The 12,801-nt window shown below is 31.4% G+C and overlaps 2 protein-coding genes and 1 pseudogene across 4 annotated transcripts; all 3 read left to right on the top strand.

Annotated features, from left to right (window-relative positions):
- The first annotated feature begins 1,635 nt into the window (after positions 1–1,635).
- On the top strand, positions 1,636–2,740 carry LOC106779840 (GDSL esterase/lipase At2g03980-like). The gene is made up of 3 exons (XM_014668052.1): positions 1,636–1,746; positions 2,059–2,311; positions 2,535–2,740. The coding sequence occupies exons 1-3, from the start codon at positions 1,636–1,638 to the stop codon at positions 2,738–2,740; spliced, it is 570 nt and encodes a 189-aa protein (XP_014523538.1).
- Positions 2,741–8,575: 5,835 nt separating this feature from the next.
- Positions 8,576–12,320, top strand: LOC106779833 (hemK methyltransferase family member 2). 3 transcript variants are annotated; one of them, XM_014668047.2, is made up of 3 exons: positions 8,576–8,702; positions 11,242–11,309; positions 11,416–12,320. In XM_014668047.2, the coding sequence occupies exons 2-3, from the start codon at positions 11,307–11,309 to the stop codon at positions 12,181–12,183; spliced, it is 771 nt and encodes a 256-aa protein (XP_014523533.1). In that variant the 5' UTR covers positions 8,576–8,702; positions 11,242–11,306; the 3' UTR covers positions 12,184–12,320. The 3 variants fall into 3 exon arrangements, with proteins under 3 accessions (XP_014523533.1, XP_014523531.1, XP_022632457.1); XM_014668045.2 differs by having other exon boundaries at positions 11,192–11,309; XM_022776736.1 differs by having other exon boundaries at positions 8,622–8,696; positions 11,192–11,309.
- Positions 8,709–11,185, top strand: LOC106779832 (annotated as a pseudogene).
- Positions 12,321–12,801: the final 481 nt, after the last annotated feature.

The raw sequence follows: 12,801 nt of genomic DNA, 5'->3' as shown, positions 1-12,801 counted from the left end.
AAGTTTCTTTTTTTTTTTTAATTTTGAGAATGAAAATTAGAGAGGAATGAGAGAGGTGAATAAGGGATTCGGGGTTTCTTTTTTTATTTTTTTAATTTTGAGAATGAAAATTATTAAAATACCCTTAACCTTAAAACTTAGAATTCATGATATAAAGGTATTTTTGTCTACTGAAACTCCGTACACATTGCTAAAATGTACCAATTGAAAAACAGACGTACGCAAGTTAGCAAACCCCATATATATATATATATATATATATATATATATATATATATATATATATATATATATATATTAATAGTACACTCGTAATTAATACCAAATTTATTAAAAATTGTAAATTTAAGTTAATAATATTTTTCAATTACAAACATTTTCAATAATATAAACTATGTTAAACGCAATATTCCAATATTTTCAATAATATACACTATATTTGTAAATTAATACCAAATTATTATTTATAATATACACTACTAATAAAATTATTAATTCCTTATCAATAATTTAATTTATTACATTTTAATTTGATATTAATACTTATGTTGAAATCAATTTATATTCACATTAATTACAATGTTAATTTATATTATTATTTTTTATTAGAAAAATGTTAAAATTACTACTACTTATTATTATTACTCAAAATTATAAATTAGACCAATTTAAGTACTACTAAAAAAGTTTAGATTAAATTTTCATAATCGTTAGATATAACTTGAAATACATTAAATACTTATATTAATTTTATATTAACATAAAAATTTTAATTTATTTTAATATTTTTAATTTCCATAAATAAATATTATATATATTTTTGAATAATTGAAAAGATTTATTCATTAAATAAATAAATTTAAATTTAAAAAATTATTTGTAAAAAAAAAAATTACCTGCATATAAATCGCTCTCATAAGACAAAATCATAGCAAAATTTCGGATATGCGATTTATGATTCAGATTGCAGCAATCGAATTCGCACCTTGAAACAATAAACAAGTTCCGTTTCTTACATAACTATCACCTGAGTAAGTCAAGGAATTTAACTTTTATTACTATATATTATAAACAAACTTCTATTATTGCTCATTTCAATACGAATATCTTTTTCATATTTATAAAACAATTACACCATAATTAATGGCGTTACATAAATTTTTTCCCACGTTACTTTTCTTTATTAAAAGTTCATTAATATTAATTCATGATATTAATTAATTTAATTAATGTAATTATTTAAAGTTTTCTAGGATTATTACACTACTTAACTATTCAACCTCTGTATACAAACTATTATTGTAATAACAAAAATTTATATTAAAGGCAAAACATATATACCCTTAACTTTAAATCCTTTTTATAATATCTTTTATATTTTTATTTTCTTTAAAAAATATAAATACATTTTCTAGTAATTAAAATAAATTTTACTAAATACAGCCTCAAGATGAATACATGCTATCTCACCCTTTGGTTTGTGTTAGCTTTGGTCTTACCTTTATCATCATCAGTAGCATATCCCACAAAACACATTCCTGCTTTCTATGTTTTTGGTGACTCTCTTGTTGATTGTGGAAACAACAACCATCTTCCTAGTGGTGGACCCTCTTTTCTTCTTTATGGTATAGATTCATGCACGGCAAACCTACCGGGCGAGCAACAAATGGAAAAACTGTGGCTGATTTCCGCGGCAACAAGAGCTTTGCTTTTTTCCTTCTTACTGAAATAACCCTGCGCTTCAAGGTAAATATTTCATGTGACAGAATTGACAACAAAGTTACTAAAAATATTTCTGATTGCATTTTTTCATAAGAACTTTACCGGCAAGAATGAACATGTTGAATATAGCATTAGATTTTAAATGGGATAAGAGAACTCAGATAATAACCTCAATGAACTTGATTTGGAGATTTCGAGAGATCCTAATGTCTAACTCAATTTCACAATATTCATTTATAAGATAAGATCGAAATAAATGTTATGATTTAGTCATATTTAAATAAGCATGCAATCTTCGACTATATCTTTATATTTCATGTCTTTGTTTTCTTGCAGACAATGTATGGCCTAGGAGCAAGAAAATTTATCGTGAACAACATTCCCCCAGCAGGTTGCTTTCCATCAAAAGCTATCCACACAAGACCAGTAGGAAAATGTGATGAGAAAATAAACAAAGGGATCACCTTTTACAATAAGAAGTTGCGTGAAGTACTCCATGAGCTCCAATCAAAGCTTCCTGGCTTCACCTTTATACATGCAGATCTCTATGGGTTCCTTAAGAAAATGCGGAAAATTGGAAGTTATTATGGTAAGAAGAAACCAAAAATGCATTCATCATCAACAGAAGAAGTTTGTTGGAGAAAATCTTTTAACATAATAGAGTATACTGAGTTAGAATCTATATCAATAAAGTTTATTCTAATCTATTAAACGTGGATCATTCACTAATATATAGTTTTATATTCAATCTGAAAGTCAACTTTTTGAATAAATTAGCAACTTGAATAACTAATATTTACTTTTATTTGCAGGGATATTGGAAACATGGAAACCTTGTTGCCCCAATACCATTTATGGTGATCTCGAATGCCAACCCAGCACTGTTCCCTGTCCTAACAGAAACACTCATCTTTTCTTTGATCAATACCACCCTTCCGAAATCGCAAACAAAGAATATGCATGGCTATGCTTCAATGAGAAGATTATTTGCAAGCAGTGGGGTCTCAAACTGTTCTAGTGTTTGCTTTGTCGTATTTCGTATCAAAATCCTAGCTAGAGTAACTGCTAGCCGATAGAAAGTATAAGGATAATATGCATAAAATACAATTATCAAATAAAAGGATTTATGACAATCCGTCCCTTGAAATCATAGAATTATGGATTACAAAAATCGTCATAATTTCAAAATACTGGTTGTTTACTAAAAAAAACATGTTACAGACTATTTCACTGATCGTATCAAACATAAAATCAACGAAGTCTTCGTAAGAGAACACCAAATTAATCATAAATTAAAGCTCCAATGATGAAAGCATTCAAGATTCTTTTCATAGATCTTTATGCTAAACTAATGGTCCCTTGGAATTGTAGAACAAACTAATGAAAAACCTTGATTCACTTTCATACGATATATTTTAAAGATTCACATTTCTTGACCATTATACTTTAATACGGACAAAAGCGATTATAAATGACCAACTCACAAACGTCTCTTAGTAATTTACACCATAAGACTAAGTGTAACCTTTAGCCACAAGTCATGCTTTATACCTCACAATAGTTTCATTAGCTTTATACTTAATTGTAAATATCTATTTGTAATCCACAATTTTCTTCCCTCTTGGTAAGGATATAAGATCCCAAGTGTTGTTTCTTTCTAAAGTTGTCATCTCATCAATCATTACTTTGGTCCATCTAGGATCTACCAAAGCTTCCTATATATTACTAGAAATAGAAATTGAAGATAATTGATATACAAATGATGCATATGATTGGGATAACCTGTGAGATGACACATATTTACTAATGGAATATTTAACTTTCGCTTAGAGGTTTGGTTCATATTTAGCTAGAGGTTACCCATGGTTAGAACGAGGTGGAAGATTATATTCAACAATGGTAGACTCAGTGTTTGGTGTGTTGGTGGTCTCACGTAGAAAAGAATCAATTTCATGATCTCTTTCATCTAAATTAGTATTACCAATGGTATGATCAAGAGAAACAAGTTCATATTAGTTTCGTCTACATTAGTATTATTAGGATTAGAAAGTATCTCTGAAGAGTCAAGCCAAACCTATGAAGAAGATTGAGTCAATTAGTTATGATCAGAAGACATTGTATTATCCAAAAAAGAAGTGTTCATATTTAGAATTAACTCACTTCCTATAGAATGATCATCACAGGATAATTTATCTTCATAATATAATTTTATATCTGAGATATTAAACATACTAAGATCATGATTATGCACTCCACTTTCATTGCCTCCTTGAAGTGTAGAATCAACATAAAAAAAAATTACGCTCATTAAGTGTCACATCCATAGAGATATAAAATTTCTTTACTGATGGATGGTAAGCACGATAACCTTTTTGAGTTGATTTATACCCAATGGAAACACATTTGACAGCTCCTTCTTCAAGCTTTGTACATTGATGTGGGTGTAAGTGAACATATATAACACATCCAAAAACATAAGGGGTAAATAAACTATGGAAGGAAGGATAGAATAATCAGACAACACATCTAAAGGCCTTCAAAAGTTAAGCACACTAGGAGGGGTTCGGTTAATTAAATAAATTGTAGAGCTCACAGCCTCACCCTATAAATGAGATGGGACATTAGCATATATCAAAAGTGATCTTGTCACCTCTAATATATGTCTAGTTTTCCTTTTAGACACTCCATTTTGTTGTGGTGAATAAGGACATGTAGTTTGATAAAAGATGTTTTTAGAGTTCACGAACTCTATTAATTCAATCTTAAAATATTCTCCTTCATTGTCTGATTGAATGACCTTAATAGATGTGTTAAATTGTGTAACGATCATATGATGAAAGAAATGAACCATATCACACACATCACTTTTATGTTTAAGTAAAAACACCCAGGTTACCCCTAATATAATCATCAACAAAACTGATAAACCATATTATGTGTAGATTGTGGGGGTAGGGCTCCAAACAACTATGTGAATTAATGAAAAAAGAAAATCAATTTTTTTTTATTGCTTAAAGGAAATACAGCACGATGACTCTTTGGCATAACACAAATTTCACAAAGAAAATCATAATTATGGCATTTATGAAATAATGGTGGAAATAATATCTTTTATACATTGGACAATTAAAGAATTTAGTTTGCAAATTTTTCATTCATATTATTTTCTCTTTACTCGTTAATTACTTAATGATAATTTTGAAAATAGAAAATTGCTCACAAGATACTAAAAAATCAATTGACTAATTTTCTTGATAAATATAAACAAGTTACCAATATCTTATATTTAAGAATAATAAATATTAAACCTAGCTCACAATCTCATTCAATACAAATTATTAATTTTTTTAATTAAATTGCGTTGGAGTTCAAATTTAACTGTTTTAAAATCAATTCCATTCAACTTAAACATTTTTTCTCATGTCTAACATAAAAAAGTACATATTTAAGTCAACGATAATTTTAATATTTTTAGTCGAATAAAAATTTTGTGTTTATTTGTGTTAGATATTAGTTGTGTGTTTATGTTAATTAGGGAAATATAGTCTCATGCTTATTATGTTATTTTTACATATTCATTTGTATTTGGACTTAGCCCATATTCTTATTATAAATACATTATCCTATGTGTATGTAAAGACATATAAGGGAGATTTTTCCTAATCTTCTTCCTATTTCATAATTTGAATATTCAAAAGTTTTATATTTTTTACTGAAATTTTTTATGATTTGATTGTCCTTTTTGTAAGAACCTAGAAAATAGAGTATTAGAGTTGGTAGGTGTATTAAAATAAAGAGATCGAGTATTTTATTATAAAATAATCTTATAATATAAATAAGATTTTCTAAACTCGTTTCATAATCTAAAATATTGTTTATCTCTCTAAACTCTTTTCTCTTCGTTTTCTGTCACTTCTATTACAATATTTTCTTACTCCTAAATCATTTGTTCGACGATCAGGAGGTGTCTAGGTGATCTTTGCGACAAGGGGCTACCTTTCCAATCGATCAATTTGTTGAGTTGAGTAAGTAAGTTCGTTCCCCTTTTTCTTAGTTTTCCCTTAATCTATGATCATGCAAAGAATATGTTTTTGCATGTGAGAAGAGTTTCTTTTTCTTTATTATTAGCTCAATTTAGGTTCTAAGGTTTGTTTCTCATCACCAATTGGTGATTTGTAGGTTTTTCTAGAGTTTTCTTGCGGTGTGAGGAACAGTTTGGGAATTTTATAACTGTGTAGATTTCATTGAGATAAGGAAAGCTAGAATTTTGTTTTGTTTGATATCAATTGTGTATGTTAGAAAATTTAGGAATCTTGGACTGGTTGAATAAAATTATGTCTTATAAGTAGATGTGGAGTAATCAATTGTACGTTTTGAACTTGTGGTGATGAACTGTGATTGTGAAGTATGTTGTATGATGGTTTGGTTGTTATTGAATGTATAAAATGTTGGAAATCTCTGATGAGATTGGTTGGTTATGAGTAGATAGAATTTATCCTTTTTTAGAGCTAGTTTTGAGGAAGTGGAGTAGAGAAAGTTTTATTTGGAAGTTAGGAGCTCAAATGGTCAAGTGTGATAGTCTTGGTAAGTCATTTAGGACTTGTTAGAGTCCTTAAGTTACTTGAAACTGTGCCAAACGTGGTAGAATACAATTTGGGTCCATAGGTTGAGGTTTGGTAGATTTTGAAGTTTAATTTGGTTAATAAACACTTTAGAATGAGGTTCAGATGGTTTAGACATTGTTGTTTAAGCTTAATTGAGTATGTAACTCGATCTAGTAGGATTAGAAGTTGGAAAAAATATGTCAAATTGGTCAATTTGGTGCAGGTTGCATAATTTTGTCATTTAGTGCTATAGAATTATGCAGACTCGCTGAGTGAGTGGAATCGCTCAACTAGTGGTTGTAAGGCCCGACACACAGTCTGTGCTTTCTCCTAGCGACTTGGGTTGTTAAGCGAGTGGCTATAAGGTCTGGACCACTGTCTCTGGATTCGCTTAACAAGTGGACTCATTGGGCAAGTGGTTGAGGGGTCTAGACCACTGTCTCTAGATTCGCCTAGCGAGTGAGGTCGTTGGGTGAGTGGTTGAAGGCTATGGACCATTGTTTCTATTCTCGCCTAACTATTAGGGTCGTTAAGCGAGAAGGTTGAGGGTTTGGATCATTGTCTTGGTATTCGCCTAGCGACTTAGGTCATTGAGCAAGACGTTGGGGTTTGCAATTAATGTTGTTTTATTCGCACAATGAGTTGGGTCGTTGAGCGAGAGGTTTTGGGTCTATGAACAATGTCTGTGTATTCGCACAATGGGTCACTAAGCAAGAGAACTCTATGGTCGCCCAGCGAGTGTAGTTGCTGAGCGACTAGTCCAGGTTTTGGTTTACTCTTTCTTTCTTTGTTCTTTATTTATTTGAGCGATGCTTTAATTCATCTGGGAATGATGTATGATTATGTATGAGTTTATAAGTGTAACAAAGTCATGTATTGAGATTCAAAGTGAAAGAAGGTAGTTCAAAGTATGGTTTCAAAGTTATATAAGTAAGTTTCAAAGTGGAATCTCTTGGTGAGGTTCAAATATGTTTAGAATAAATGCAGGAAGCTCATTCTGCAGGGTTATCCTGAACTCGAATCGTCTTTCATTCTCAAGTAGAGAGGATTGACACATGTGGTGAAGAGTAGCAAGAGGTCTTAGTCTTGGGGGCTTCTAGTATGCTCCAAGGCATGGAACATACTATCTTTGTAAGTGTGGTAGGGTGGAACTTGTTGGCAATGGCTTTTCAAAGCAGTAGAGGCCACCACAAGTGCACAACCCGCCATAGCTCGACAATCATTCTAAGTCTGGATAGTGAAGTCTAAGTCATAACATATTTAAGATGTTTGAAGTTAGTAGTTCTATATGTATGATTGTTGGTGTTTTGTATATTATACCAACGTATGAATCTTTTTATATTTAGATTACCCTTCTATTTGTACTTATGTTTGTATGTGGCTATTTTCTTTGGTTGGCTATGATCATCCTATGGGTGTGAGTAGAGGGAGATGAGGTGTCTATGGAGCAGACTGTCGATGGAGGAGATATTGTTGTTTAGATTTTCTTTATGTCAGCTTTGTAAATAGTTTTTTGTTTAGATCATTTGTATATAAAGTTTAAAATTTATAGTTGTTTTTGGATAACTGTTAGTTCCATTTTATATTATAGTTAACAAATGTTCTATCATATTATATTTGTGATGACTATTATATACTTAAATACTATATTTTGGGATGTTTTATCATATTAGATTGTGATGACTATTATATAGTTAAATACTATATTTTTTGAGATGTTACAATTTTATTTTTATATATCTATATTTTATTAATAAAATGTGAGAGTTTTCTAAGGATTATAAAATAATATTATAATTAATATAAATAGAATTTAATTTTTGTTGTTTAATATTTTTTATATTAATTTAAAACTCTCACTTGTTTTAACAAGTTCAAGGAAGTAAGATATGATAAAGTTAGAGAATAATCATATAATCTAATTGATGAAAAAATATAAACAAAATAATCTTAATTAAAAAATATAAGAAAAAATTAATAAAAATTAAATTAAAAAATTAATTAAATTTATTATAAATATAAAATTTATTTAAACTTAGGTTTAATTTAAGTTTAACTTACATTTGTATTTTCATATGATAGTTAATACTTTAACCAATATATTTTGCAATTTTAGAGTTTTTTACTACAATTTACAAAAATCAAATTTTTTAATCCAATTCACGAAACTAACTTTGAAGATTATAAAAGTTTATTTTAGTTCATAAAGAAACAAAAGTTATATTTTATTTGCTCGCTGTTATAAAGAACAAAACCCAACCTGCAAAAGCAGACAACACAATTTCACCCTATCCCCAATCCATTTTTGCCATTACGCGAAAACTCCAAACCTTCCCAAACCAAAACCACACTTCATCTTCTTCACTAACGGTAACGGTAAGCCCCTTCTTCTTCTTCTCTCTCTTTATAAACCCTAACTCATCTCAATCCTTTTGTATCATTTTGTTTCTTCGCACTTGTTATTTCTATATCCATCCCTATCTCTCTCTCTCTCTCTCTCTCTATATATATATATATATATATATATGTAAGTACGTAATTATGAATGTATAAGACGCATGTATGTATAGGACTTAGGAGAAACGACACAGAATATTATTGCCTTTCAATAACTTAAGATTAAAAGCCTTCAATTGTTGATTATTTATGTTACTTTTGCATAATGAATTGTGCCATGTTCATATGAGTGAACCAGCACTCGAACTTACTTTCATAGATCATTTTGAAGCCATGTTTATTCTGCTTGTCTACTAATTCAGATTCTGATAGCCCTCAAGAACACCACTTTTTGGCCTGGAAAAAGACTAGTACCTGGTTCCTTTAAGAAAACAAGCACCGGAACTTACTTTCATAGATTGTCAAGCCATGATTATCCTGTTTGTCAACAAACTCAGATTCATATACCCTTTCAAAATCCCACTTTTAAGCCTCATTTGCTCTTTTTGCACTCATCCCTTGTCTCCTTGTGGGAAACCTATGGCTTGGAACACCTCCCACAGCTTCGTTCAAAACAACCCTCTCCTTTCTCTCTTGGAAAGGTGTTAGTCCTTTCTCGGGTTGAAGCAAATCCAGACCTTTGAAAGGCTTGATTGACGATCTGTCGCCTTGTTACGTTCTGTGCTTTATCTGAATTACAGGCCCTTGAGTATTGTACTGTATTGGATCCGAAAATCAAATGTATTTTCTTGGAATGTGACAATTAGGGGATTTGTGTAAAGCGGGACTTAGAAGGACCTAGTTTGGTTTGGTGCACAAGAGAATGTTTCAATGTGGTATTGTAAAACCACAATCATGCTTATCCTTTCTTGATCAAGGCTTTTTCTTTCCCATCTATAAATCGTTGGCTATACTGTACTTGGGCATGTGTGGAGGTTTGGTTTTCAATTTGATATATTTATGCACCATGCATCAATAACTGTGCTGCTCTCGTATGAAGAGTTGAAGACAACGCATGATGTGTTCAATCATGGTTGTGTTCTAGTAGCATTGAATATGATTGCGAGATCTGTTAGAAGAGGGCTGGCTAATAAGGCTAAAAATCTCTACAGGGAAATATGGTGGCAGATAAAGTGAAACCAAATGAGATTACAATGATTGGGATAATTTCTTCTTGTTCCCAACTGCAGGATTTGAATCTCGGCTGAAAATTTCATCTTTATGTTAAAGTGCATGGCCTTGAATTGGCAATCCCACTCAATAATTCACTTATGGAGATGCATGTCAAGTGTGGAGACCACTTGGCTGCACGAAGTCTATTTGATAACATGGCACATAAGACCGTTGTTTAATGGATTACAATGGTTTTGGGATGTGCAAGATTTGGTTTTTTGGATGTTGACCTGGAGCTTTTGTATAAAATTCCGGAGAAGGGTGTTGTGCCTTGGAATGCAATCATTAGTGGTTGTCCAAGCTAAGAATAGTAATTAGGCATAGGCTCTATGCCATGAAATGCAAATTAAGAATATCAAACTTGATAAAGTTACCATGGTTAAATGCTTGTCTGCATGTTCACAACTAGGATCACTTGATGTAGGATTTAGGATTGTGGATTCACCATTCTTTTTAAAAGACAGTATTTTTGTTGATGTTACTTCAGTATTGCTTTAGTTGACATGTATCAAGAAATGGACTTTATGCTTAATTAAGTGACTTAGAAGTTGAGGTTTGCATTCACTAAGTGAAAATTTTCTTATCTCAATCCAATATGGATTACAATGGTTAAATGCTTTGCTGCATATTCACAACTAGGATCACTTGATGTAGGAATGTGGATTCACCATTCTTTTTAAAAGACATAATATTTTTGTTGATGTTACTTCAATACTGGATTAGTTGATATGTATTAAGAAGTGAACTTTAAGTCTAATTTAAAATTACAAATAATTTTTAAATAGAGGTTTCCACTTATATTTTGAAAGTTTTCTTAAAGTGAGATTTATACTTACTTATATTGAATAGAATTATGAAAACTTTCAGCATATCACATAAAGATTAACTAAATTTACGGTTATTTTTTTTTGGAAAAGAACAATGAGTCCGTCTCCAAAACTCTTGATTCTTGTATATTGGATTCTGATCATGCTTGCATTTGAAAGCATATGATTTTATCTTATCAATATACTGCATCAACAAGATAAAAAAGGAATATTTGTTTAAAACATTTGTCCAAATCTAGTTACTGACGCTCTCTATTTCTGCCTCTTGGTTTCACATATAATGCTTCCATACAAGATTCACATGTATCTACTCACGTTTGCTTCCTTGCATTGTTCACTTTTTAGTTTATTTTTTCTACTGCTTCTTGTTGCTACTTTTTTTTTAATATTAAAATCAACAACTAAATTATTCTGCTGTTTCTGGCTCAGGAGGAGTAGGAAGAAATTGATATTGTAAATTTTGTCTTGAAATTGAGCAGTGCCACTCAGAGCTGGATTCAATAAAGGTCATCGGTGTATCAATGCCAAAGTGAACACCTGTAAAATGGTATGCTGGGCCAAATCTTTTGTTGCTGCTACTTCCCCAGACCCTTTTTACTTGTGAATTGGATTGAACCTTTCAGGTTTACTGATAGTTATCTGTTCATTGATAGGCTTCATACAAAGAATTACCAAGAACTGCTCAAATTCGCCTTGTAAGTTCCCATCAGGAGGTTTATGAGCCATGTGATGATTCTTTTGCACTGGTTGATGCTCTTCTAGCTGATCGCAGTAACCTGCTGGAACATCATCCATCATTGTGCATGGAGATAGGCTGTGGAAGTGGATATGTCATCACTTCCCTTGCTCTTATTCTGGGGCAGGAAGGTTATGGGGTCAACTATATTGCGACCGATATCAACCCTCATGCAGTGGAGGTGACCCAAAAGACTATGGAAGCACATGGGGTTGGTGCTGAGTTGGTAATAACAGATATTGCAGCTGGACTAGAGGAGCGTTTGGCAGGATTGGTTGATGTTATGGTTGTGAACCCTCCTTATGTGCCTACCCCTGAAGACGAAGTTGGTGTTGAAGGCATTACCTCATCTTGGGCCGGCGGGGAGAACGGCCGAAGTGTTATTGATAAGATTTTGCCGGTTGCAGACCGCCTTTTGTCAGAAAAGGGATGGCTATACATGGTGACCCTCACTGCAAACAATCCTTCTGAGATATGCCAACAAATGAGAAAGAAAGGATATGGTTCTAAGATTGTTATCCAAAGATCCACAGAGGAAGAAAGTCTCCATATCATCAAGTTCTGGCGGGATTTTGATATTGGAAAGGATGAACCAAACCAATCTGCTTCTGGGTTCATAGGCTCCTTGCTTACACATATTCCTTTATTTTCATTTTGGAGACGCACCAATAGTGACAAGTGTTGATTAAGAAAACAAATGATTTCTGATACTAGGATGTTTTGTCTGACAACTGATATGTTTGCATTGCCATGGCATTCAGAAGGCCTTATAAATACAACGACCAATTCTCCCTGTTAGTTGAGGTCAGCTTTGTGGATCAATTGACTAGCATCAAAACTTTGTGAAAAACTAATTTTTCACTAAAAACCACTTTTAGCAAGGTCTTTCTTAGTAGTTTCTGCTAAAATTTTCTTTGCTTTTTTTTTTTTATTCCGTTTAATTAGATTATTTTCCAATTGATATACTTATCTTTACTTTCATAACCTCTTTATTTTGACATTTGTTCGATCCAATAATGGTTCTCTAGGCCACAACCTAACAATTGTTAATGTTGATTTAAAACTTCTCATTTGTGTTAAAATCCTGATGTATAATTGATTTTTACCTACTCATTGGCAAACACAGGTACCTTATTTATTCAGTAATTTAAAAGAATTTTTTTTAATTGTACAAAAGTAAAAGTAATTAATTCTCTTAGACTAGATAAGCATCAAATTTATCGGTTGTTTTTTTAGAATAAACACTAAAATAAGTTTTTTCTTTCAATTAGATTTCTACTAGTTACAAAACTTTTAACCATAC

The sequence above is a fragment of the Vigna radiata genome, unplaced genomic scaffold (genome assembly GCF_000741045.1).
Source record: "Vigna radiata var. radiata cultivar VC1973A unplaced genomic scaffold, Vradiata_ver6 scaffold_169, whole genome shotgun sequence".
Taxonomy (NCBI): Eukaryota; Viridiplantae; Streptophyta; class Magnoliopsida; order Fabales; family Fabaceae; genus Vigna; species Vigna radiata.
This window is presented reverse-complemented; position numbering and strand designations above follow the sequence as displayed.